The sequence below is a fragment of the Larus michahellis genome, chromosome 4 (assembly GCF_964199755.1).
Source record: "Larus michahellis chromosome 4, bLarMic1.1, whole genome shotgun sequence".
Taxonomy (NCBI): Eukaryota; Metazoa; Chordata; class Aves; order Charadriiformes; family Laridae; genus Larus; species Larus michahellis.
In genome coordinates, this window is record NC_133899.1 from 72,503,505 (window position 1) to 72,531,242 (window position 27,738).

A 27,738-nucleotide genomic window follows, 5' to 3' on the forward strand; every position below is an offset into this window, starting at 1 on the left:
GTTTCAGTTATATTTTAGTTAAGGAGATTGGTGCTCTGTAACCACCTAAAATAGAATATGGAGATAGAGACAGCAGAAGCAGAATGGATGCCAAAGTGAAATGATCTGGAGTGCTGAGCACTGCATCAGCCCACACACAGGCCCACCCCAAGGATAGTGATGCAGAGAAGTCTTGGATGGTGCTGCCTGCTTGGAAAAATGATGTCAGTATTGGCAGACCTGAAATTAAACTGAAGGCTAACCAAAATAAACTCATTAAATGTACTTCCCTTCTATATAGCATAAAAATCCCCATTCTCGGTGCAGTGCACCTTTGTGTTAGGCTTGTGCTCTTTAACAGCGCTGCTGACAGCTTCACAGCCAGCACATAACAGTGCACTTACTAAATATAAGTACTTCATTAGCATCTAGCATACTTTTGCTACCACAAAAATAATAACAAGTAGCCATACTGTGGGGAAGGTCAATGCTGCTTGCCAGGAAAGGTGTGCACGAAGTGCTAGATGCCTGGGACAGACCAGATTTTAGGCATGTTCTTATTTCACAGAAGCTGACAGCCTCAGAATAAGGCAGGCAGAACAGAGATTTAATTAGGTAGCTGATGTGAACTGTACCCTCACAAAAATGTTGGGAAGAATAGCAGGCCCCAGGGGACAGCTCTGTTTTCCAGGTTTACAAAGAAAGACGGGTTTTCTTGGTGCCATTTTGGGAATTTCAATAACGATGTGAGGTGCTTTAAGGATGGAGGCACATGCATACTCTTGAGGGTCAGAGATTTTAAGAGGCTGGACTTCACACATGCTACTGCCCCCAAAGGTGAGAACCTGAAGTTCTAGACAAAGAACTGGATCAAAGAGAAACCTTAAGGGGGATATCAGAACCTATATTCTGGAGGCATCAGATGTTCCTGTTGTTTTAAAAATTCTTTTCACTATTAAAGACTTTAAAAAAGACGAACCCTCAGTAGAGGGTTTCCTAGGTACTGCCATGCCAGGTTCCCAGGGGAGAGGCAGTCTGTTGGCTCTCTGGCAATAGGCTGCGGTGATTGGGATTTATTTTTACAGTTTCTCGGAACTGATACTAGAAATGCATCTTCTCTTTGAGGTTGTTGAAAAACTTAGGGTTTTTTTCCCCCCCCAAAAAATGGTCATCAGGCAGTTGGAGAACTTATTTCATTATGAGGTGGGTTTATTATTGATGCAGGCACAAACAACATAAAATAGCTGTCCAAAGAAGTGTAACGATTCCATAGCTTTCTTCATGTACTTAAGACAAATGAAGAAGAATATTGGCCAGCAATGGTTCTGGCTTCCAGCATCGGTAATTTGAGATGTATGTGTAATACTTCTCACCTCAGGCTAGCTCCATAGTATGGGGGATTAGAATACTGGATGTCTCTTGGATGGCAGTATTTGAGATCCATTAACTTGGGTGGTTTTGATTTTACAGCTTCTTATCCCAAGGAATCTGACAAACGGATAGAAACTCCTCGGTTTGGGTGTGTAAAAGAAAGGAAGGGAAGAATAAATCCTTAACTGATGCCAATTAACATGGATTTACTGACTTCAGGGAATGTTTACAATTGCTGAGTCTGTACCAGAAACTACAATTCTGATTTAAAATTATGATTGCCCTTGAACTGCGTATTATGTGGAGTTGTTGAATTTTTTACCTCTAGCTGTAGCATGAAGACTTACAACAGCCCTACCTAACCCTAAGAAAATTTTTTGAACGTAGACCTACTACAAAATTACAATTTGGGGTCAAGTAAGGGAGACTTGGCCATTACAGGATGTATTTGTGGATTTTACATACCTGTCTGCCTATGTCATATATATTATCATATATATATTTGTTAATTTAGCTGGGACTTTTATTGCAAAATTAACGTCCCAGTTTGCCCCACAGGAATATTCACATGAAAATGGATTACTCATGGACAAAGGAGAGGTGTAAAAAACAATGCAAACATCTCATTTAATAATTTCTGTTATGTAAAAAAGCAATCCTGAATATCTTTGAAGATTTTTTTTTCTATGTTAAATAGGACAAACTGAAATGAGAAACAACGATACTGGAGTTGCATGAACTGATTTATAACCTTTCTTCAGGACTTAAATTCTGAAGCATATTTGTTTACCATTGTTTATTATACCATTATAAGCTATATATTGGTTCAAAATCTGTAGCTAACAGCAACAGCTGTTCAGCATTTATCTATTAGTTCTAAGACAGAAATTTGAACCTATAAAGTAAACCAATTTTTGGCCCACTCAGTTTTCCAGCAGATTCTTAAGAAATGAAATGCAAACTTAAGCCATTCCTAATATGATGAATCTGACTAAGAATTGTTTTATTGTTACATTGTATCATTTAAAATTTTGAGGAATCCGTCTACTGAAATTAGAACATTTCATATGATTAGAACGACAGTTCCCAGATGTATCTTTCTGTACAGAATATTTTAAAATATATTTGTGGTAAAAATAAATTACTCTGACAGATGTATTAACTGGAGTCATCATCAGGGAATATAGTTTATATGCATGTATCCAACAGTGAAGAAGCGTGACCTAGGTATGCTTGAAATTGTTATGTAAAAATATGAAATATTTAGCAAACACATACATAAATATTCTGTCCTCTTCTGCATTTGATTCTTGAAAAATAGTGGATACAATTTGCCTTTATCCGTAAAAACACTAACGATAACGAAACATAAACAACAGAAAAATGGAACGAGTAACTTCTGTTTATATCATGAATCATCCAGTGTTTACCTTCCTATGAAGCTGGCAATTACAAAAACTGAGAAGGAAAATCCTGTTTTCACCTACTCCAGTATTTCTAGAGACTCTTCACAGGACTATGAAGAAAGGTTGTTTTTTAAGACTGTGTGAAAAAGGTTTGTTCTTTCTTCATTTATTTTACATTCAAGTGTAGAAAAGTAGGGAAAAGCACCTTGGTTTAAAAGAATTCTTTTATAATGTTTAATCTCCAAGATGCATGGCTGAGTTTATGTATGGGAGCAAGTATGTAATTCCCATCTGTGCAAGTCTTTTTAAGATAGGATCTTTAAGGTTCCCAACTCAAACTGCCCGAAGTTTAAAACACAAAACTTTTAAAATTATTTGGCCTCAAGGATACCAATTTACATAGCTACATAGAAAAGGATTCACTAATTTAATTGCAATGTGTAAATAATTTAGTTCTAACCAACGGCTGCATCAGTTTTATATCACCATCTGAAACTTTGTAAGACAACAGACACTCAACGTAGGCAGCAGCTACTATTATTCAATTACATAGATGGCCTTCTAACACTTAATGCTCAGTGAAAATCGATAATTGTAGGTGATTTTGATACACACCTGTGGGAAGAAGGCAAATATAAAAGAAATCATGAGCATGTAAAAGATTGGGGAGTTTTGGGTTTTTTCTCCCTCTCTCAAAAAAGAAACAGTAATCTACAGGAACATGTATGTTCCCATTTAAAAGGGCTACCAGGTCTGGAAATTTAAATGTTAAGATTAAAGCAATTTTAATTTTCACATCTTGTATAAATGTGGTCAAATTCAATTCTGTTCTAGCTTTTTATTTCAATGGAGTTCCACCCACTTATTTGCAATCTTAGTGAAGCTCATGGAGTATTTTTACAAGGATACTGGCTTAGATTTTCACAGCTGCCAATGGCATTTAGAAATACTAATTTTGTGGAAAATGGTTGCCCAAAAAAACATCGCCTATATGAACAGAATTTTATAGAGAGGGTAAAAAACTATATTCTGAAATACCAACAGAATTCCAATTGACTTGAAAAGCAGTACAACAAATTCAAACCCAGTTTGGGTAGCTCACACATATAACTGGCAACATTATAGCCATGAAAACTAATTATAAATTTGTTCCAGTTGCACAGATGTTGCACGCATGTATATACTTGATTTTGTCTTCTTAAACTTCTAACCTATTATATACTGGTTATCTATGCTTATGGCCATAATATCAGCCTCCCAGCTGTGCATTAAATGATACGACAAGCTTCTGTCCATCTGTTCTCAAATCCATTCTCCCAGGGCAGATGTCTGTAAAATGTTGTCATTTTGATTTTTTTTAAAACTTATGTATATATAATATGAGAAAACAATTCCTATGTGTGAGGCCATATTCTTCAGTGCTTATGTTAACAAAGCCAGGGTTGAAAAGCACACCTTGCATATAAGTAGTAAGGTTTATTATTTTTCTGGGTTCTTAAACGGTTTTCCTTGTATCTTAGGCTGCTCCCAAAGAATGGATGTGTTAAGTCTCTGCAGAAACAGAGACCAACACTGTAACCTTACTATCATATTAAGGCAAAATTTAGAAATGTAATACTAGGTAGAATGGTTGGAAGTCTTTCACTGCAACTAATACATTCCTAAAATAATCTTTTGTTAATATTGAGCTTAAACATGAGTCAACAAAAGGATGCTTAGTGATAGAGAGTAAAATAATTTAGAACAGTAAATCTATCCAGTCAGAAATTCATCTTAACAGCTATCACATAGCCCTCTCTTCATAAAAAAGCTTTGTAGCAATGGGATGGCCAAGTTCTATGGTTGTAGGCACAAATACTGAGTAATTCCATGGCCCAGTCCAGCTCCCACTGAGATCCAGGAGAGTTTGAATGAGACTGTAGAAGATCCTGGCAAATCATTTGACATTGTATGTCATTGGAATGACAGGGGCATTTCTTGCCTGCCCACAACTGAATGTAAATTTTAAGAGAACAAAGAATACTGATCAAAATCTAGCTGTACAATTGAGTGAAAGCAAATTTACAAGGAGCAGGCAGATGCCAGTTTAGATGAGGGTTTTTTCTACATTAAATAAGCTGCAAAACATTAGTATTCTGTTTTGTTTACATTTATCACTGCCATATGTCAAATTAAGAAAAAAAAAATCCCCTTAGTCAGAATGTTATTTTGGAGAATTAGCTGTGAAATATTTTCAAGTACAGAATGATGCAATTTAACAGAAACTACTGCAGAACCTAACTGTGGCACCTTAATTGATCATCCTGGGGTTTTCTTCAATAAAGCAAGATAAGTATATTCCAAACTACTTTAAAAGTAACTTTATTTTAAAATTCCATTTTTAATATAAATGAATTATTGGCATGAACCATCAAGAGTTAGCAAAAGTAGAAACAAGAAGTTTTTAAAAAAAGAAATAAGAATGGAAGCACAACAATCCTTCTGCTCAAAGGCCCTGTTAATCTTTGGCGACATTCATTGAATGTTACTGAGTGGCTTTTTACTTCACATTTCCAAGTTTCTTCACGTATGTCCAAGCGCTGTAATGCTGGTAGTTTGTAAGAGAATCTACATAAATTTTAATTACTTGTGTCATAGTCTCTCCTCAACAGATAAATCTAATCCCTGCGCTTTAACACGCAAAGGTTTCGATCAATGGAAGAACATATTACATGCACTTAAAATCCACTTTAAATAGACTGAAATAAGGCACCCACATTCTAAACTGTCACATTTAAACGTGATTATTCCCCTGATAATGCCTTCAGCCTTCCACTTTAGAAACATTCTGGCCAAAGACCATGAGACTGCATTAGCTATTTATCTTTGTGAGATAATTTGCAAATTTCTTAGCCCAATATTTATATACTTATATATTTATATTTATAATTATATGAGACATTCACCTGTGTAAGACCAGCACAACAAGGTGAATGATTTATACATGAACATTGTTCTTTGCACATCCCTGTGAGGCTCAGGGAGTTCCAAGATTCACTTATCCAAGCAAAAGCTCTTGTAGCCCACATCGATCGGACATTGTGCCATGTTTTCCAGAAAGAAATTAAGCTGGGAAAATAAGAGCTTAAAATTCTTGGTCTGGTTTGAAAAGAAAAGATCAATTTGTGTGTTCTTGTGTAGCAAAAATAAAAATTAAAGAATTCCAACATCACTGCTTAGTAGTTAAAAAAAAAAAGTATATTAAAAATAGGAGGCTGGGCAGTCTGCATCGAAAATGGAAGCTGTCTATAAACCTATCATTTGCAGACTAGCCAGCTGCAAATCAGTTTTCTGACACCATTTCATATACTAGTTCCTACACAAATGTTAGGATGATTTGGGGACCAAACTATGTCACATTAAATATGCTATTTTGTTTGCTATGAGAAACCCTTATAAACAGGTAACCTGTGTTTGCCAACCTATCACTGTGTTCCAGAAAGGCAAGCAAATAAATTGTAACTTCAGTGACAGAGCTATTGAAATTGTTAAACAAACAGAACCCAACTGTTTTTGTCTTGATTTCAAATACTGAAAGCATGCATGATTTTTCAAAAACAGTAAAATAGAAAAATGTATTTTAAAAGATTTAGTGCTATACTGCAGGCAGATCATCAGAAGTATGACCACACTGGAAGTACTGCTAGCCTCCCAATCCAGAGAGAGGCCCAAACTAAAACCTGAACTAAAAATACCTTGAACTCCAGGGAAGCTCAAAATCTAAGGGTACTTGTCATGAATGGAACCAAAATTCTTGATTCCAGTGTGGGTCCATGTTTGTGCTTCCATACCTATTAAAGGAGGTACAGTGTGAATGCTACAATATTTACCTGGGTTATTATCAGCTGGTGGACAAGACCTTCAAACCCAGAGCAGACAGAGGAGAAATGAAGGAAACATTTGACATCAGGACATCTTTTGCTGCCTCTCGCTTGCAGGCTACAGCCGTTCCACTGAGGAGGGCTGAGGGGACACCTCGGTTGTAGACCATCCGATTCTGGATTGAATTTTACCATCAGCTAGATTTTGGTGCCTGACACGAGCCCTACGATTAAAAAATAAGGCAGCGGTGCTCGCTTCAACGTAACAGCTTTACAGTCGCTGTCGTACCCCCCTTGTCGTTCAGATTTCCCCGAAGAACGTTAATAAAGCATTAACGCCTCCCACCCGACCCCGGCCCCCGGTGCCATCCTCCTCTCCCAGGTACCGCTCCGGGCTCCCCTGGGGAGCGCAGCCCACCCGCGGGGATGCTCTTTAGAAAATAAAAACAACAACAGCTCGGCCGAGATCCCCCTCAGCGCCGGGGGTGCCGGCCTGGACAGCAAGGGAGGAGATGGGGAGAGGCCGGGACGCGGGGTCCCCTCCGTAAGGCAGCCCCGCGGCGGGTAGCTCTCTCCCCGCCGGCCCGGCCGCCCCCCGCGGGCTCCGCCAGCACCATCCCTCGGCGGAAAATGGCCACGGCCGGGGCCACTCGCCCCTTGTGCTTTGGCTGGGGGAAGGGGCGACAGCGATGTCGCCCCGGGAGCAGGGGATGAGGGGGGCGCTCACCCGCCTGTCCCTGCGTGGCTCTTACCTCAGGGGGCGAGGAGACAGGGGAAGGGGAGAGGAGGGCGGGGGGCCCGGCTGGGCCCTGCTCCCGCAGCGGGCGAGCGGCCGCCGGCCGCGGGGCTGGGTGGGGGGGACCGGGAGGGGAATACAGGCCCGCCGGGGGAGGGGAGGGGCCGGGCCGCGGAGGGGGCAGGGCTGCTCGCCGCAGTCACCCTCACACATACCGCGCCGGGGAGGAGAGAAAAAGGGCCCCGCTCCGGCGGAGGGATACAGCCCTACATATATAGCGGGGCGGCGCAGGCTCACAGCCCCAGCACTTCTCCCAGCCGCCGCCGGGGAGGAGGCAGCAGCCGCCGCCGCTCGTGGTCGCGCAGTTCCTGCAGCCGCCGCCGGGCCCGCCGCCGCCGCGCCATGGTAGGTAGCTCGACTGACCCCGGCGCGGGGTGCCCGGGCTGTCGCGCTGGGGGCTCGCTGCGGAGCCGGGGACGGTCGGGTCAGCGGAGCCGGGCTTTCCCTAGGGAGGATTGGGGGTAGGGAGCCCCGCGGGGCGGCGAGGGCGGCGGGAGGCCGCAGCCTTCCCGCTTGGGTCCCCGCGGGGTGAGCGGGCTGGTGGCTGCGGACGCCCCCCCGCCCGCCGCCGAGTTGCGCGGTTTGGCCGCGGGGCTGCGGCTCTTCCTTTTCCGCCGCTTCCTTCCCCTTTCCCCGGGGCCTGCCGTGTGGGCGCCCAGGCCCCGCGCCCTCCCGCCGCGGCCCCGCCTCGCCTTCCCCCCCCCCCCACTCCCCACCCCCCTTTCCCCGCCGCATGCGGCGCTCGCTCCCCTCCGGAAAGGGCCGGGCGCGTCTCCCCGGGGCCGCGGCCCTACGGCCGGGCAGGGCGCGTTGCGGGGCGGGGGCCGCGCCGGGTGGGGCGCGGGGGTCTGCGGGCGAGGATCCCGCTGGGCTCCGGCACCAGCTGCACTGCGCAGGGAGCGGGCGGGGGGGGGGGGGGCGGCGGCGGCCCGGGGGAGGGCACCGCGCTGCAGCTACTGCGGCCTCGCCCCCCCGCCCCCCCATCCCCCAAAAAACCGCAGCAGCCACGGCGAAGCCCATCGCTGTCTGCATTACATCATGTCTCCTCCTCTTCCTCCCCGGCCCCCGCGCACCCCCCGGCTTGGGGGGGGGCGGACCGGGGCGCAGTGCGCTTTGCTCGGTTGGAAACGGCCCAGCGCCCCCATGGGGGTGTCGGGGTGGTGGGGGAGCGTCGCCTTCCCTCTCCCGCGGGGGCTGCGGGGGAAGGCGGGCTGCGCAGCCGAGGCGCCCTCGCTGAAGGCTGAGGACGCGGCGCGGCCGGGGAGGGGAGGGGACGGGGGGGCCGCACTGCAGCAGTGGGCGGCTGCCGGCCGGGAAGGGCGCCTGTTGCGCTGGGCGGGCTGCGAGCCCGCCGCTGCCCGGCCGGGCGATGCCAGCCTCCGCCTCGCCTGCCCCAAGGCATCGCCGGTGGGATCCGGGGGCTCCATCCACCACCACCACCCCCCGGCCGCTGCGGTGCCGGCCCGGGCTCCCGCGAAAGCGAGCAGGAGGAAGGGCTGGGATTTTTTTTCCCGGCGTTTTTTTATTTTTTTTCCCCCTCTGCTTCCGGCGGTTGCAGGCTGACCTCTTAATCGCGTTGTGGCAATCTGGGTGTTCCTCGGCTCTGTCTCTCCATCTCCCCTTCCCGTCGGGGAAGGCTGACATCAGCGGGACAGGATTTGATGACTTGGCTGGGTGGGGTGGTGGCTCCAGCCCTGGGTACCTTTGTCCTGTCGCTGGGGCGAGCGGGCGGCGGTGGTGCCTGTTGCTCGGGAAGGTGAACCCCGCGGCGGTTTAGGGTCGGGTTGCTCCCGGCACCGCTGCGTGTGCGAGGCTGGTTTGGTTTTAATTCGAAATCCGGCTTTTTAGAAACGACCCAGTGAGCCCCGACTAATGGGGCAAGGAGCCGGTGCTGTGGGTTGGAGGCTTTTTTTGCCGAGGTGTGGCTCTGTTTCCTCTTCTGCAGGGCATTGAGTCTGTTATGTAAATTCCTTAGATAATCTCTAAGGAAAACCTCGTATATTCTGGAAAAATCACAGAAAGAGCGTGGAAAGTCGAAGTGGATTTTGAACACAAGTTTTTCTGCTGTTATGAAAGAAGATTTATTAAATTGGAACTCGCGTCTTTAACCGTTAACACTTGTACCCTTTTTCCCCCCAACCTGCTGTGCATGTGGGGAATTGTTTAATCATTACATACAGACATTAAAACACAAAAAAAACCCCTAACAACTATTTACAGGTGAAATCTATGAATGTCACTTAACATATACAGCAGGCTTTCAACCCTGCCCTCTTCCCCTGTGCAAGAGCTTAACAGATTGTATAGCCTGTTAATTCTCCATTGTATTTGTTGCTCTTTACTGCAGTTAATGGGTTTTATACTTGAATAATGGTATTTCAGGACAAAAGGGTTACAAGATGCCTGCTTTCTCTGACCTACAAAAAAGCTATCCAATAAAATTAGTTTAAAAAGAGTTAGTACCTTGTATTCTCCAGTATCTACGATTAGGTGTGTAAAATCCAGGTGTTTTTTCTCTTTTTAATGATTAGGAAAATGCATATTTTTCCATAAAGAAGTGATTAGCTTCTTTGAGTCCAAACAGTGGAGCTTTTTGTGATGCTCTATCCATACAGAAAAGAGAGGCTTCTGGAAGGATGCAGCTAGCACAGTTAAGGTCTGGGAAAGCACATTTAATTGCCCACTGAGCTGTATGCCTTTGGATGCATCAGTGGCCTCTTGATGTATAGAAGGTCACAGGCAAGCATTTTAAATCTTGCTACTTAAAATTATGTATAAACCAGCCTGCATGTCAGAGGGAGTCACTTTAAACTGCTTAGCTGAATGGAAAGATAGTGTGACACTTGAAAACCGGCGTTTTCTTTGTCAGAGATGGCAACAGTCTCCATAATACCGGGTAGTAATTCCTCTTAATATCACAGCAGAGACCTTTCTATTAAGCTAACAGTAGGCTAATACTTGGTGCAGTGTGGTGGGGGAGGGCAGACTTCAGTAGCGTTAGATCACTAGGTGGCGCACTTGCCATTAGCCCACTAATGTACAAATACCCCCACGCAGTATTAGGGTCACTGCACTGCTGGAAATTACATCTGATGGGATGTGAAACCCCAAACACATGTGATTAAGGATTTCATGCCTCTCTGACCAAACGCAAGGAGCCTGCCCTGTGTCCTTCATCTCACCAAATCAGATTCTCCGAGTTGAAGGATGGCATGTCTGGTTCTTCATCTGCAGTTTCAAAACAAGTTAGCTTGTATGCTTTTGGAAATGGCTGCATGGTGTAGGTGAGTGGAATCTCCTTGCAGAGGCAGAATTCCCAGGGTTGACAGTGGCTTTGTAAAAGTAATGATAAATCTAAATGAAGTATCTCATGGTTTGACATAGCTAGAGGTAAACAATATTCTAAAATGTTCTATTCTTCGTGTAGGCTGATCAGCTGACTGAAGAACAGATTGCTGGTAAGTGTCTTGATGAGAAGTTATTATTTTTTTGCTGTCTCCTTGTGACTAAAAGAAAATACATTATCCAGATCTGTACTGACACTTTTTTAAAAAGCACTCACTTCTTAAAAAAAAATTCTGGAAGATTACTGGTTCATTGCCTCTTAATTTAGACTGCTTCTTCCTTGGACTACAGATGATCTTTTTTTGGACTTTCAGGCTTGAGCCAAGTCCTTCTAGATTTCTTGCAAACAGAAACAATTGCTAGACTCACGTGAACTTCTTGGGAGTCAAATCAGACCTAGGTACTCTTTTCTTTTTAATAAGTGAATATCTTCACTTTTTAAAAGTGAAGATAAACTTGAAATGAAATGGCAACAAATAAACCTAAAATGGATTTATTAGAGGTTAATATAAGCCAGTGCATTTTAAAGAACTTCTAACAGAGTGTCTGTAATTCAAACTGGTTAGGAGAAGGGGCATTATTTGACCTTCTGAAAAATCAGTCACCCACTTCTGGCTGACATTAATTCTTGTTGTCTGTAGCCTTAAAAATAAGTGGTGAATGACAACACTTATTGTTCCTGTAAGTCTGTTAATGGTGAAGGGAACCCAGTGGGTTCCTCCACTTATGCCAAGCAGCTGCTCTGTATGGTGCAACTGTGCCTCAAGCAAGATGATACTGAAATGCATTATGGAGTTGTAATGCAGATAGTAGCCACATGAATTAAGTTTGAATATACTATGCAAATTATGTCTTGGTACTGTTAAGTAATTTTGTATTAATAGTTGAGAGTGTTAACTCTCTCAATATGTGGACAATTAGATAAAATGTATCTTAAAATCATACCAGGCATTGTCAGTGGAGTGCACTTTTAGTATGCAGTTTTATCATGCTGGTGATATTACTAAACACTGGGACTGTTTCTGCCTCTAGAATTCAAGGAAGCCTTTTCCCTATTTGACAAAGATGGTGATGGTACTATTACAACAAAAGAACTGGGAACTGTCATGAGATCACTGGGTCAAAATCCAACAGAAGCAGAATTGCAGGATATGATCAACGAGGTAGATGCTGATGGTAAGTGTTGGAAAGGTAGTTACTAGCTCTGTGATCATCTTAAGCATGTATGACCTCCATACCTGGGCTTGGACCGCATAGAGAAGATTCTGTGATATAGATCTCTTGGAGCAGTTTCAACATACTCCATAGAATCTAAAGTCAGAGGGATGTCAATTTTTTGATTGCTCTCTGTACAGCAGTCAAAGATCCTAGCAGTATTAGTGAGAATATAAAAAAGGAGATGGGCAGAGACAAAGTTACGCTGTTCGTCTTTAATATTTTATGGATCACAGGCTTCCTATTGCTATCGGACTTGTCCTGACCTGCTGTTAACCTGCATTTCCACCCAGCTTTTCTATACATGTTTCGTCAGCCCGTGTTGGTCTTAATAGCTGTACTAATGTCTGTGGTTTTGTCGAAGGCCAAAAATGTGGTAGGAGTGGAATAGTGTTAAACTTCCAAGAATTCAAAACACAACAGGGAGAGACTGTATGGTCTATTGTAGTATATTAGTTTACTAATAGATGGGGGGATTGGAGGCAAAAAAAAACCCTTCCCATATCAAGTCTATCAGAATTATTTCAAATGAATGCTAGAAAGGGTAACGGCACATTTTGTTTCTGAGACTCCAGATGGGCTAGCAGTTATAAAAAGGGAAAATGCTTTCCCCTGCTCAGTGATGTCAAGGCTTTGAACTTGTATGTTCGTTGTCATAGTGATTTTTCTCTGATATTTCTCTAAAAGAAGAGTGAAATTGTATTGGCAAGAGTACAGATGATCTGATTATCAGGCTGCATTAATTACAACTACTGTCCTAAAAGTGTAAGTTGACTGTAGTTGCTAACTCCTGGATGCAGATATTGAAGAACTTCAGGGTTTGCAGTGCTATGTTGAGTTTGTATATAGTGGTTTCTCTAGGTTGCAGGCCACAATGCTGCACTGGTGGATTAAAAATGAAAGGAGACTGAGGACTTCAGATAGGTATGCCTGCCCGTCTGTTTAAACTTGTTTTATGGCAGAATGCTTTGCTGTTGCTCTGCATGTTCATGGAGGATTTTTCAGAGCTGAGTACAAGCCACGTATTCAGATTTAGCTGGTAGATAAAGCTGGCCATGATGATAAGTAGCTGTGTATGTCCCAATCTGGAATCCCTAAGATGCAAAGGTTTTCTTAAACCGCATTTATTTAACTTCTTTGCTATACTTGCCCAATGAGTTTGTATGTTTCCCTCAAGCCATGAGTAGATCTTAGTTGCACAGTGAACTATTTCATGCAGGTTCTTTTGGTGCATAGGGCTGAATCCTGATTATAGTAATATAGTTTCTGCTGTTTTAAAGAACTTGTTTCTTCACCACACCACTTTTCTCATAGCTTTGAGCAGCCTGAAGTTTGAATCCTTACTTTGAATGAAGACCGTAAAAAATCTTCGGGGTGAGGCCTGGATGTTACCAGGGATTTTCAGTTTTGCAGTGAAGTACCTGTAAGAACACCTACTGCTAAGCTTATCAGAAATACCAAATAATGGCAGCTTTTCTCATGTCACTGGAATTTGCAGATCCTTGTTGTCCCTTAAAACGGTGCATTACTTCTGTGGTGTACAACATCTATGAAGGAAGTTGATTTTTAACATGGAACAAGTGTTTATGAGCAGCTTAGTGAAGTGTAACTTTCTCAAACTTTAGATATCCTGTATTTGTAGTGCCAGCTTTATAGTACATTACCTTGTAGAGTCTCCCACAACAATTGGGAGATTCTAAAGAAACTAAATGATTAATCTTGTGGAGTGATTTGAAATAAAGACAAGTCTTAGTATTGGTTAGCCTTGCAGCATCAGAGTGGTGTTTTACTTGCAACTTGGGTGGCGAATGGTATGATTCAACCTGGAGAGAAGGCAACAGTTGATTTCTGTTTTGCTGAAACGCTGCAGTGACAGTGGTTACTGCGCATTGTAATAGCAAAAAGGCAGTGGTAGCCATTAAGGGAGAAGATTCAGTTCCTCTGTAGGAATGGTTTACAGAGGATCTGTCAGTCTTGTCCCTGGCTAAATTAATGACAGATTATTTTCTTTGTATAAAGAAAAGCATGGAAGTTTAATTTTTGGAAGTTTCTTTTCATTAAGGCAATGGCACTATCGACTTCCCTGAATTTTTAACCATGATGGCCAGAAAAATGAAGGACACAGACAGCGAGGAAGAAATCCGTGAGGCATTCCGAGTCTTTGACAAGGTATTAATAAAAGTACAAACATTCTTTAGAGGCAGTAATGGTGTCCGCTTTTTCCGCAGCGTTTTCTCTTGTCTAGGAGGAAAACAAAGTCCTCTAATAGAAGCAGAGGATCTGGAAACAGAGCAGGGGTTATTCTGGAAACAGAACCAGGACTGTTGCAGGCTGGTTCTACCTGCTTTACGTAGCAGGTCTAAGCTTTAGGCTTATCCATGAGAGGAAAACTTTTTGGCCTTTCCTTAGGAGCAGAGATGAGCAGAACGTGATGCTTGTGGGGAGGAGAGGTGGTGTTTTTCTGTACCTTCTGACTTCAGGGGAATGGGGGGATGCTTGCATGGATGCACAAGGTTTTATTCTTCATTATGGAACTTTTGAAGCTAAGATGATGTCATCAGTATTTAGAGGGCTGCGAAATATTGCATGCTCTGTTTTCAAGATGTGGACTTTGAGGTTGCTTTCAGGGAAACAGAAGAGCTCAACTCCCTCTGTTGTCTTTAAGGATACCTGGGGATACATGGTGAAGGTTAATTATTTCTAGAACAGGGGTTCCCCTCTTTGGATTGCTTGGATATGACAGATGTTAGAAGAAAATTACGTTGAGCAATGACTGGTGCAGGTGCTAAGTTGATGCACACGTATGTGTGAAAGAAAGCCTTACTACTTCTCCTTTTATGGGAAAAAAGTGGCAGTCTCCAGTACTTTGCTGGAAAACATGCTAACAGAAATGTTTGATTGTTTGTTTAGTACTTTATCTACCCCATGGGGTTATTTCTGCAGAGTAGATTTGTGTTTAAACCCACTGAGGTAGCTTATCTACTGGTGATGGCTGAATGAACTCCTGCTCTAAGCTAGTGTATTCTTCCTGTAGATGGAAGAGGACAATTTCTGAAATGGCAAGGGATGAGCACTAGGTTTGGATATTACTAATGGGAATACTGACTTAGAAGTGTCATTCTCTCTTTTTTTCATTTTTTTTTGCCATGAAGCTTTTCACAACTCCTTATGAGTAGAATTTAAATGCTTTCTTTGAAGTTTTATTCTATAGCATCTTGCCTAAGAAGCCTAACCTAGCCACCTGCAGTGTGGTTGTAGTGGTAGTATTATCCAGAAGAGAAAGCTGACTTTATTCTTGCTGGTGGGGAAATTGTTGTTTGGTCTTGGCTTTTTTTTGGGGGGGGGATGGGGGAAGGAGGGAGGAACTTGCTTAGGCAGCAGAGACTAAACAAAAACCACTGTGGTTTTGGGTTTATTTTTGAAAGCTCTGTAAAAGTGTTAAAAATACCTTATCACAGCTAGAAATCAGGCATGCAGTTATTCTTACAGTATAGTAATTGCATAGAAGGATGCGGTGGCATGCGTGCTTTGTGATGCAATGGAACTAGTGCATACTGTAGGGTTATACAGTGTGCTGCGTCTGTATATCTGTCCCGAGTGCAGTAAGGCTAGTTCAGAAGCAGTTACTGGAAACCTAGATGTAGTTTCAGAGTTAATCAATGTCAGGATTGCTGATCGTGATCTTGTGCAACTCTCTACTCACAGGATGGCAATGGCTATATCAGTGCAGCAGAACTACGTCACGTTATGACAAACTTAGGAGAAAAGCTAACAGATGAAGAAGTAGATGAAATGATCAGAGAAGCAGACATTGACGGGGATGGGCAAGTCAACTATGAAGGTAAAGAGATGTTTGTCTTGACTCAAAACCATTATTTGGATTGAGTGAAAGCCTGTTGTGTAGGGCGTTAATTTCTAGTACTTGAGACACCAGTTTAATTTAGTTGTCCACTTCTGTGGACAAAAACTTTGATGCAGTGAAAAGGGCTCTTTTTATGCCAAGTGCATTTACAAGACTTAACAGTTGAAGTACTCTGGAGACAATAAATCACAGTGACTTTTTATCTTTTCAGAATTCGTACAGATGATGACTGCAAAGTGAAGAGACCTCCTTTACACCTTTTTTCCTCTAGAAGAATCAAATTGAATCTTTTACTTACCTCTTGCAAAAAAAAATGTTCATTTACTCATTCTGTTTCTGTATAGCAAAACTGAATGTCAAAATACCTTCTGTCCACAAACTGCATGTAATGGTTGGTGGTCCTGTCCCCAAAAGATAAAGTTAAACATCAGTTTTACAATATAAATAATTGTACTACCTTGAAAATAAAAAAAAAAAGGAAGCACTTAGTGAACTCAAAAGTTCCATTTGCTAATGACTATTACACTGTTTGGGCTGGCCAGTTTTTCATGCATGCAGCTTGACAATTGAGCACAGTCAGACATTTGTATTAAAAGGAAAAAAACAACCGAAAGGATCCACTCTTTTGTTCAACGGTGGATTCTAGTTCAATTTGTAGTATAAATTGTCATAGCTGGTTTACTTTAAAATTGGTTTATACCTCAGGATGGTATGCAGCAAAATGGTTGAAGGATGCAAAACTTAGAGAAAATGCCCTAAAGGTTGAATGGTTCTCCTGTACGTAGCAGTGTGCTCCAAAAATATGATGATCTTAACTATGGATGGCATGTCTGTGTTAAAATACTGGTTTAACATTGTCTGCATTGCACTATAGTGAAACGGGTGTCGGGCTGTTACCGTTCACAAAATTTTTAAAAGAAACTTTCACCAAGGGAGCATCTTTGGACTCTCATATTTTTAAAACCTTCTGTACCATGACTTGGAGCTGGCGGAGTAGCCTGTGGACTTCAGCACAACTATCAACATCGCTGTTCAAGATATTACAATTTATGTCCATTCCAAGTTGTAAATGCTAGTCTTTTTTTCCAATAAAAGACCATTAACTTAAAGGTGGTGTTAAATGCTTTGTAAAGCTAAAATATATATATAATTGAGATAATAAACCAAAAAAGCAGTAGGAGGGAAGTGTTTCTATGAATGACTTGCTGCTAAATTATAATGCACATGTATGCAATAAGTTATCCCCTATCTTTTCAAGATGGCAAGAACTGACCTCCTGTAACCCAAGACCTTTGCTATAAATAAATGAACTTGTGCTTGCCTTTCATATTACGACAATGTTAATTTAGTTGGTCTTAAAGTCGTGCAATGCTGACTCGTCAACTATCAGCACAGAAGTAACACCTCATTTCACTAAAGTGGAGAGCTTTGAGCATGCGTGTCAATACTGGGGAGACATGTATAGGTTGCTTATGTTTTTTTTGACAGGTTATAGAAACTAGTTGGAGAATTTAAACAGCATGGACTTCATAGATATCTATGATTCTCAAACATGCCAAAAATGCATTTCTCTACCCACAAAAAGAAAAAAAAAAGGACATTTCTTTTACAATATGTAAAAAAAAAAAAAAAAAACCAAAAAAAAAAAACACCAAAACTAAGCCTTTTTGGAAACTGGGGCTATTATGTCTTGACTATCTTCTCAAACACTTGCATGAATTTTGTGGGGTGGAGAAGAGGACTAGGGTTAATTTAAAAACCATCTTGTTACTTCTGCTTTGCATGCACTAGCAGTGCTTAGTCATTCCAGGTCTCTGAGTAAGTGTTCTCTGATCCTTCAGCTTCCCCATGAATGAGTGGCAAAGCAGCCATGTCCACTCTTCTTTGTTTGAAAGAAGAATGCTTTTTTCTTTTTTTTTTTTTTTTTTTTTAAATAGCAGAGCCTCCATGTGGAAGGCTTTTATGCTTGGGAGGGAGGGACTACAGCTTAATTACTTGACTGTAAGTTTGTTTCCAAACGTAACTGGAGTTGCAAACCTTAATTGCTTAATTGCCTTTGGTTTTGGAGAGTATTGATACTATCTCTTGAAAGAGATGCAAGTCTCCATTCATCCTGTCTAACTGAGGTGCCTGTGTTAAGAACTTGGTTGCTTGAAATGCAGCTTTGCTCAGCGAGGGTCAAGAGACACCTTCAGAAGGCATTTGAGACTATCTGCCTTCAGTGATTTTTTTTTTTTTTCCTTTTTTAATTTTATTTTTTCCTGGGGGTGGGGGGATTTCTGGGTGACTAGGGACCCAGACACCTTAACCAAGTGCCTAAAAGTTAGATGGGCTGAATGTAGGCAATTGTTTAGATCTCTGGTTGTAAAGGCTCTTGGTATGGCTGTGTATGCTGTCTTAGCAAAGTGGCCACCATGATGGGAATGTCCGACTACCATTTGAAAGTAGAGTCTTGGATGGCAGCTGCAAATGGCTACTTCGGTAGTGCTTGAGAGAGGCTGCACTGATTCTGTAGACCAGCTTTTAAAGAGAACGTACTCAAGAGACAGACAAGGTAGGAGCAATGGTTGCTGCTCTGAACTAATTACTTCTTCTGCCTGAGTGTGCAGAGAGATCTTGTCTAGTAGGTAAATGCTTCTTACCATCTATCTGTCATTCACTCACGGTTGGTAGGGTAGTTCATTTAAGAACAGCTGCTTTTAGCTTATTCAGTGTGCTCTGTGCTTGCTAGCAAAGAGACCTCGTTCCTGCAAGAGGTTCTTGGCTTGATTAGAAATTGTCTGGCAGTGTGCAGTGTTGGTATGCCCTGTAACTGAATCTGCCTGGAGGTATCTAATTATTAACTGACTTCAGTACCACATCAACCTCGAGTAAATGTATCCTCTGTACAGGACTTTAGCTCTGTTCCCTTCTGCATAGTGAATATCTAGAGAAATGAAGTGGTGTCATCGAGGATTTTTTTTTTTATTTTTTTTTTAAATTTTTTTTCTGTGAGTGTGCGTGTGTGTGGCTTTGGCTTTTTCCAAATGTGAAAGTGTGGGCTGGATACACTTGGTGCATGGCTTAGAAACATGGGACTGGAAAGAACTTCCTGGGTCATCAGATCCAGTCCCCTGCTATTGCAGGCAACCGTGTCATATAATCCTTTTAATAAACTGATCAAGCTTAACCACCTGCTTGTAAGTGGCTTGTTTTCATGGAAGTTCTGTAACTCATGTTGCTCTCAACTGATGCAAGTAATATATGAAATATGAAGTTAATCAAAAGGTCCTCCAGCTTAGCTTTAGGTTTATCATTACACTTATTTATCTGACTTTCTCGAACCTGTTATTCTTTGCACAACACTCAGGAAAGTGTTGAATCTTTACACCCCCTTGCTATGAATAAGAGTTGGTGTGCTTGCTTATTTTTTTTAATGGAAAAGATGGATGTCTGGCTTGTTGAAATTTGTTAGATATGTTAATTGTCAAGGCAAGAAACAATTGAGTTACTTGTATTTGATACATAAATTTAAGGCTAGAGTATACATAACCATTTTTAAATACATCAACTTGCAGTGTAGTTTTATATTTAATACTGAAATTGTACTGCTAAAGTTTAAACTGCTGTTAATCATATTCCTCTTCTGATCATAATGAAAAAATAAAGGGTAAGAAAATGCTTAACATAGATTATTCATTATCATGCTTATTTTATTAATAATTCAGGCACTGAAATGTCTCCAGGTACGGGGCATTTGTTCTGTTTGCTGGGGTGGGGTGGGCCGAAGGGGAGGGTTTATGGATGTGGTGGAAGGCTCTTATCCCCCCCAGCCATTTGTCACACTTGTGCAGCTTTGGAAACGCAGATGCTGTCAAAAACCGATCAAGAAATTACCCTACACGTTATTCATGCATTAAACGCACGCATGGGCGCGGATCTGATCCGTGGGCAGCGTACGGTGCTGCAGCCCCTGCACCCTGCCCAGGTGAGTGGGGAGGGGGGCGAGGATGTATCCTGGTCCCTGTATTTTGGTTCGCGTGTGATGTGAACGCAGGTCCCTCCCTGTGCCCAGGTTACACCATCCTAAACCAAAAGCACAGTCTTGGAGTTTACAAACAACAGACTAAATACAGCTTGCATTTCCCCTACCGTCAAACTAACCGGAACACTTGTCTTACTGCAATGCAATTAGGTTTTTCTTTTTGTTTGGTGGGGTTTTTTTGGTGGTGTTTTTTTTTTTAAAAAGATTTCATGAAAATCTGACATAAATGAAATTTAGTGAAATCTGACCGAAGGGGCTGTGGCAGGACCATGGCATGTCTTCTCACCACAGACATTTAGCCGTGAAGTGAAGATAAGAGATGAAGGCTGATGCCATGTTTCTCTTGACTGACATTTAGGAAAGCAAATGGTATGCTTGCAAACAGAGCGGGTGGATCTTTAAAATCAGTAGGACAAATGCGTATAAAGTTATGTGGGGATTTTTAAGGAAGAGCATTGCAATTCCAGAATATTAAAGGGTGGGGTTTTTAAATCCAAACACAGGATTTGCAAGTAGACGATGAATTGTATATGGGTTTGGACTTCCAAGGATTCCTGACATTATCTGCCATATAAAATTTGTTTGAAGACCCAAGTGCTTAAGGGGTTGATATTTTATATTTTCTAAGAACCCCTATCAGTGAGCATCCCAGGGAGGCATTCAGACGATATTTGTAATAGTTGATAATTTGCTTTAAATTTGATATTAATAAACCTGTTTTTGAACGGAAGTGCCCAAATACCCCAATAAATGACAGAGCTGCTGGTTAGGTAGACCTGAAGAGAATCTCTTGTAGTCCCATGGATGATTAAGCACAGCTGGTATCTAGCAATAAATGAGTGCTTGCGTTGCGCTCTGTCCTGCTGGTGGTGGTAACCAGGAGCGGAGCAGAGTGGGCTGTCGTGCTCTCCTCCCCATAGCTCCGACAAGGACCCCCTTCTCACTTCCCTGTGCTTTGTTCTGCCGAGGCACGAACGTGCTTCAAGAACACAGCACGACCCTTTCCACCGTCAAAACTACTAAACTCCAGGAGCAAAAAGATCACATTTGATTTAAAAATAAAAAGTGTATTGCAGCCGGGGGTTAAATTTCTCCCAGACCCCTTTGGAGTCTGAGGTGCTGAGTGACACCAGCACTGTATAGCGATGTTACGGGAACACAGTTGGGAAGCAGGTCTCCCAGCGTTGCCACCAGAGACCCTACTAAAGAGGCTGCAAGTTGCCCTCTCCAGCATCTCTGTAGGTGTTGGGCAAAGCTGGCTGTAGCTGGCAATGAGTACCACAGCCTCATACGTGGTGACTTCTTGTTCTGATCTTTCATAGAAACTGGGAAATCTTGTACAGATCTCCTCCGAAGAGCCACTTTCATTTCAGTTGCCTCAGAAGTCAGCACCTGCAGAAAGACTGAAAGAATTATTCATAGTGCGGCCTTTTCCTGGCAAAAACATCTCCTAAGATAATTAGTGGTTGAAGTACAATACATAAACGGGGCTAATCACCTAAAAATGGATTTTTTGAAAATTTTTTTTTTATTATTTCTAGACCTCTGAATACGGTGTATTTGAAAAACAGATTCTTGAACAAAAGTCCTACTTGCCCTGCCAGTTGCATCATTTAAAATGAACGCGATATTTGAATGGGAACCAAGTGGATCAACTGAGAAATCCGTAAAAAGGCATTAAATAGCATTCCCCATTTTACTAGTTTGCAGTGGGGTTGGCAATAACATTGCTGACGGTGTAGTAAGTATTCTGAAAAAGGATATGGTGAAAGAAATGGATAGGGTGAGAGCAAAAAGAATACCTGAGCATGGGACTGCTTTGTAGTCCTGTCTCACTGAGTATTTGTTGCCCATAAAGCTATTAATATTTGATTGTGAGCTCCCTGGGCATTAAGTTTTTCTAGCAGCGGTGCCGTCACTCAGTTTGTCCGCTTTTCCTAACCTGCCCCCCAATGCTCCCCCCATGCTAACTCTACGTATACCTGAAAATATACAACCTGGAAAAGTTAGTTGTAAGCCTGCTGTGGTTCAGAACTTGCCAAACATGCTCTGCTTATTCTGAGCTTTCTTTACAAATACCTTAAAAAGAATAATTTCCTCTGGACATTCTGGAAGGAGACAAAATACAACCATGATTTCAGATAGGTTTTTGCTGCGTCTCTTTTGTTAAGTAAAACATTTTAGCCCAGAGTATTTAGGGCCCTAGGAATCTGTGTGCAACATCATCAAAACTAGTTTCTCAAGGATTTTGACATAAAATTTGATGGATATTTCCTAATAACTTATTTATTTAGATATTAATAGAGTAAAAATTCCTATGCACATACACCAGATGCCCTGACAATTAATCAGTGCGCATGATGCTGTCCACCCTATGTAGGTGAATTAAAGACAAGTAGATTCAATCAGTAAATCAAGTCAACAAGTAAAACATCTTTTCGCTACCAAAGAAGATACCTTCCTCTACAGCACAGTTACAAAAGCATAGCTAAATTGTGAGAATTGCCTTGCCGATTTATTTTCCATCAAATTAATTTGTAGAGAAAGGTAGGCAATTTCTTCACTAGCTCAGGTTGCTACTCTTTTCTATATTAAAAACTTGCACACACAGAAAATATTATGGCAAAAGAATGGTCTTAGGGCTACAAAACTAAGCACTCAAAAAAATACCCAATTCAGGTTATCCATGAAACTCCAGTTTGGCCTATTGCAAATGGGATTGCAAAACATTATGACACTGTCTTGTCTTATACTATGTTGCCCACAGCATCTTTGCGTCAGTATGTTAGATATCTCATTGTGACTTTCTTTTTGAACGTATTATTCCATACCCTGGTCATTCCCCACTACCCAGCTCTTGTTCTGAAGACAGAATTACTAGTTTCTTCAATTTTTCCTATGGCACTTGAGTATCTGAGTGCTTCACAAATACTGTTTTCTTTTTAGGACACACAGTGAAGCGAGGACATGCTTTATCCTCGTCAAACAGAAAGAGCTGAGGTGCAGTCACTGAAGTCCAAGGCAGTATTTTTGAGAGCTCCATTTGAGACATTTTCATTTGTCAGAATCACAGTCATGCCTTATGTGTGGTACAAAGAGACCCTGTCAGTAACAGTGAGTGTCCTTTGTGTCTGAAAATCAATCTAAGTCTCTGGGTCAGGCACTTGTCGACCGACGTGCTTAGAGGGAGCGAACGCCTATAGGCAGCCAAGTCTTAGCGGTCGACCCACCCCACGCAGGGACTCCACGCAGAGATGACGAGCACTGGTTTTCCGGGGCAGCAATAGCCTGCCTCGTCCAGCAGATCAGCTTTTCTCTTCATCCAGCCCCTGTATTGTTCACTACTCATTGCCTGATTCTTGCAACACAAGAAAAGGCCAGGCTGGATGAGGCTTTGAGCAGCCTGGTCTAGTGGGAGGTGTCCCTGCCCAGGGCAGGGGGGTTGAAACTAGATGATCTTTTAGGTCCCTTCCAACCCAAACCATTCTGTGATTCTGTGAAAAGAGGTTAAGCATGCAACATTTTTCATTACACCACCCTGATCAATGCCCAGAGCAGCTCCCCTTGTGCAAGGGAAGAAAAGGAGCTGAAACAATGATTTCACTCTAGGGCCACAAAATATGGGGATGGAAGGGGAGCAGGGGAATAGAAGTGGCAAAGAAACGCAATTCTGGCGCTTCCTAACTTTGAGGCGTAAGTTTGTGCTTTTGCTGCTGTGTCAATCCTGTAATTTACTGCTGCAAGAGTGAAAGCAGACCCACACCCCAGCACAGGAAAGTCCATCGTGTGGCATCACGGTGACACCCCCGTGAGTCATCGTCCGAGCCGCTGCCTTTGGGTTCGGCACAGACCGTGACCTCTCGAGGTAACAGAGGGACTGCAAGCAAAGCTCTGCCGCTTCTCAGCCAACCTGAAATGGGGAGGGAGCTCTTTGCCCATGGGTTTGCAGAGGACAGGTGGATTCGGGGACTGTGGGAGCAGCTCAGGGCTCTGCAGGAGGCTGTAATTTACTGGTCCTAGGTTCTTCCACCCACCCACTGTAACCATGACCTTCCTGTCCTCTGCCTGTCCTGCCCCTGCCTTCCTCTCCCTTTTATCTTCTACCCTTAACAGGCCCAGCTTGTGCCTTTCAGACTTTTCTAGCTTTCCTTGTCCATCAGTCCTTGCCCCTTTTTCATCTTCTCCGCTGTTGTGGGTTAACCCCAGTGGGCAGCTTAGCCCCACCAGCTGCTCACTCACTCCCCTCCCCAGTGGTTTTGGAAGAGAAGTGGAAGGGTAAAAGTGCAAAAACTTATGGGTTGGGATGAAGACAGTTTAATCGGGAAAGTAAAAGCCACATGCACAAGCAAAGCAAAATAAGGAATTCATTCACCACTCCCCATGAGCTGGCAGGTGTTCAGCCATCCCCAGGACAGCAGGGCTGCATCACACACAGTGGTTATTTGGGAAGACAAGTGCCATAACTCCAAATGTGCCCCCTTCCTTCTTCCCTCAGCTTTTATTGTTGAGTATGACATCAGATGGGCTCGGATATCCCTTTGGTCAGTTGGGGTCAGCTGTCCCAGCTGTGTCCCCTCCCAGCCTCTTGTGCACCCTCAGCCTGCTCGCTGGTGGGGCAGGGCGAGGAGCAGAAAAGGCCTTGGCACTGTGTAAGCACTGCTCAGCCGTAGCTAAAACATTCATGTATTATCAATACTCTTTGGGTCACAAATCCAAATGCCAGCACCATACAAGCTATAGTGAAGACAATGAACTCTATCCCAACCCAAACCAGTACATCAGGCCATCAATTTCTCCCTCTGATCAGGGCTGCTCTCTGTTCAGGCTGATCAATGACACATCTTCTTCCAGATCTCCATTCCCACAAGCACCCACCAACTTTTTGTTCTAACCTGCCTATTTCTTGCCAAGCAACTTTCTCCTCTGTGTTACCTGAGTTGGGGCAATCACTTGAGTGAGGGCGCGGAAGAATCATAGAATGGTTCCGGTTAGAAGGGACCTTAAAGATCATAGAATCATAGAATCATAAAATGGTTTGGGTTGGAAGGGACCTTAAAGATCATCTAGTTCCAACCCCCCTGCCCTGGGCAGGGACACCTCCCACTAGACCAGGCTGATCAAAGCCCCATCCAACCTGGCCTTGAACACTTCCAGGGATGGGGCATCCACAATCTCCCTGGGCAACCTGTTCCAGTGTCTCACCACCCTCACAGCAAAGAATTTCTTCCTGATATCCAATCTAAATCTACCCTCCTTCTGTTTGAAACTGTTACCCCTTGTCCTATCATTACACTCCCTGATAAAGAGTCCCTCCCCATCCTTCCTGTAGGCCATCTTTAGGTACTGGAAGGCTGCTATGAGGTCTCCCTGGAGCCTTCTCTTCTCCAGGCTGAACAACCCCAACTCTCTCAGCCCGTCCTCATAGCAGAGGTGCTCCAGCCCTCTGATCACCTTTGTGGCCCTCCACTGGACCCGTTCCAACAGGTCCATGTCCTTCTTAAGAAAGTCTTCCTGTGCTCTGCTCAGGTCCCAGGCTGTAGATGTGGACCTGAGCCCCGCTTGGCTTGCAGCAGCAGAGACCTGTGGTTGCAAAATAAAGATCCAGAGCAGGTTGCCCCCAAGCTTCAAGCGGGGGTTACCTGGTCTGGGGGGAGGTAAGCTGTTGGAAGTCTACCTTGGCCATGAGTGTGGCTGTGAGGGTGCACTGCCTCACTGGCTTTCCTGAAATGCTGCTTTCCTCTCAGAAGAGTTATTACTTTTGAAAAGGTGAAGTGCACCACTCTCCTATATATACACACACACATACCTTCTTGCATTCAAGAAGAGTTTTGCCATCCACTTCTCCTGAGCAGAATCAGATACATACAGCCATCTTTAGCCTGAAAAGTACTAGATTTTTTAAGAATTGTCTTTGCACAAGGGTTATTCCCAGAGGAGAACAATGCATCAAGTTTTGGACTTGGGACCATAACGTGGTGCAGGACGTGTGTAGGTCTGAGACAGCAAGGAAAGTGGGACGAGGGACAGACTCTCCCAAGAGACTGGGATCCCTCCCAGTCCTCTTCTCCCACCTACTCTCCTCTCCCTCTCTCTTCCCTTCTAACCTAATCTCCATCTCTTCTTAGGCTTCATGAGCCACAATTTACCTATTCTACAAAGAGCACCTAACTGAACTTAATTCTGTTAATAGGCAGCTTTAGCTTAGGAGATCAGGTACTATTTGCTAAACTGCTGCAGGAGTAACCCCCCATGAAAAGTACAAGTAGAAAGCTCTCAATTGCAGAAGTATGCCTGCAGAAAAAGTCTGATTGCACTGATATTAAATTATTATGGTAGTTTGAAGTTTTATGAAGCAATAGTTATAATAATGCCATTTCAGTACTCTGTACTTAGACACATTAGACCTGGTTCCATACAGTAGGTAGTTACTATCTGGGAAAAATAACCTTCCTTCTCTGATGAGGCAAAAAAGAAAAAGCTTCCTTATACGAAAGCTATTGCCATTAGTGAATATGTATAAATGAAGAAGTAAAATCTAATAAAATATATATAGCCAGGTACTTTTTTTCAGAGTTTTGCAGTACCTTGCTTACTATGAAATAGTGGAATGTAGTGTAGTGCTTCTCATTTTAACAGGATAGAGAAGAATTCAGGTTCTTATTCCCAATTAATGTCCATCGCGTGCATGTGGCTTCACGGTGCCAGGCAAATGATGATGTTACTTCAAGGATGAAGTATGAAACTAATCTGTTTGTGGATTGTTAATTACTATAGCAATACCGAATCTCACATGCAGCTTTAGTTCCCAAGCTACTACCCAGAGGTTATAGAATCTACTTGTATGGCAACATAGGTATTTTTAGTGATTTACAACTCGTAAGGCATTGTGTTGACCAAATTCCAGATTAAATTAATTTGAATAGTAGATACAATAATAATTGGAGTAAATACAATAATAATTGGAGGAGGCATTAAGGTCACGTGGCTGGATTGGTGAGAAAACTGAACCTTTTTTTAGAGCTATTTCTGGCTGCACACCGCTGACTGCTAGTTTTGGAACTTATTTAATCTCTTTAGTCTTACTCTATTGGATTGGTAAGGTCTTTTTACATACATATTTTCTAATGAATTGAGTATACTTCCTTTTGAGTGAATAGATCGCTGTTAAATATTTCCATTGGGGATTTGGCCCATTTTGCAAATTTATCACCTAACAGCAGATTTTCTCCCAGTTTTATGTTTCCGAATATGAAAACTCCATCACTCTCTTCAACGAAAACCAGTGAAAGCATCACTCTTAGATCATCGTGTTCTGTTCGTGCACTACCAGCTCAGTGCCCATGAACTCTGGCAATTAGGTGGGATTAGTTGAATGAGGCAGATTCATCATTAGCTCAGAATTTCTTTGATTCTGGAGATGTAGGTCAGACCAAGTTTTACAAAATGAGGTTTTGTGGTTTCATTTAATTTTTTATTATACCCTCTATAAAAAAGAAAAAAGGTTTAAAAGGAAAAAGGTGTTACTGGTATAAACAAAGGCAGGGAAGCCGGCCTGATGGGCTTAGGGAGGAATAAAAGATGAGTGTGCTTGGCAAAGCGCTCACACAGAAGAGCTCTGCTAGGGATGATGAGAGATTTCTGTAGAGCCATCTCCGGGAGAATCCCTGCAGAGAAGAGAGGCGAGTGGGGGCAGAAGTGTTTGAGGAAAGATCTGAAATAGATGAAAAAAGGTGAAACATGCAAATGGCCTTGGGATTGCAAATTATAGCAGCCCTGCTGCAGAAGCAAAGCCTCCACTGCCTGCACTAAGCTCCCAGACTCCCTGCACGGGTTAGAGGGGAAGAACCAATGCATGGGAGAAGATTCAGGGAGTGCTCACA

General features: G+C 42.9%; 2 protein-coding genes across 2 annotated transcripts in view; one reads left to right on the plus strand and one right to left on the minus strand.

The window, feature by feature from the left end:
* NRDE2 (NRDE-2, necessary for RNA interference, domain containing) overlaps positions 1–7,472 on the minus strand; it is a 71,121-nt gene extending 63,649 nt beyond the window's left edge. The window contains exons 1-2 of the mRNA XM_074585493.1: positions 7,369–7,472; positions 6,626–6,840 (exon numbers count right to left, since the gene is read on the minus strand). The gene's annotated coding sequence lies outside the window, so the exon portion shown is untranslated. The remainder of the gene's footprint in view (positions 1–6,625; positions 6,841–7,368) is intronic.
* A 51-nt stretch (positions 7,473–7,523) lies between these two features.
* On the plus strand, positions 7,524–17,166 carry CALM1 (calmodulin 1). The gene is made up of 6 exons (XM_074585499.1): positions 7,524–7,757; positions 10,840–10,870; positions 11,790–11,933; positions 14,035–14,141; positions 15,678–15,813; positions 16,046–17,166. Exons 1-6 carry the CDS (start codon positions 7,755–7,757, stop codon positions 16,072–16,074), a joined length of 450 nt encoding a protein of 149 aa, XP_074441600.1. The 5' UTR covers positions 7,524–7,754; the 3' UTR covers positions 16,075–17,166.
* The last annotated feature ends 10,572 nt before the right edge of the window (positions 17,167–27,738 follow it).

Excerpts from the sequence above, each read along its gene's own strand:
- CALM1 (XM_074585499.1), top strand. Across the intron at positions 11,934-14,034 it reads CAACGAGGTAGATGCTGATG|GCAATGGCACTATCGACTTC; the intron begins GTAAGTGTTGGA and ends CTTTTCATTAAG. Across the intron at positions 15,814-16,045 it reads TGGGCAAGTCAACTATGAAG|AATTCGTACAGATGATGACT; the intron begins GTAAAGAGATGT and ends TTATCTTTTCAG.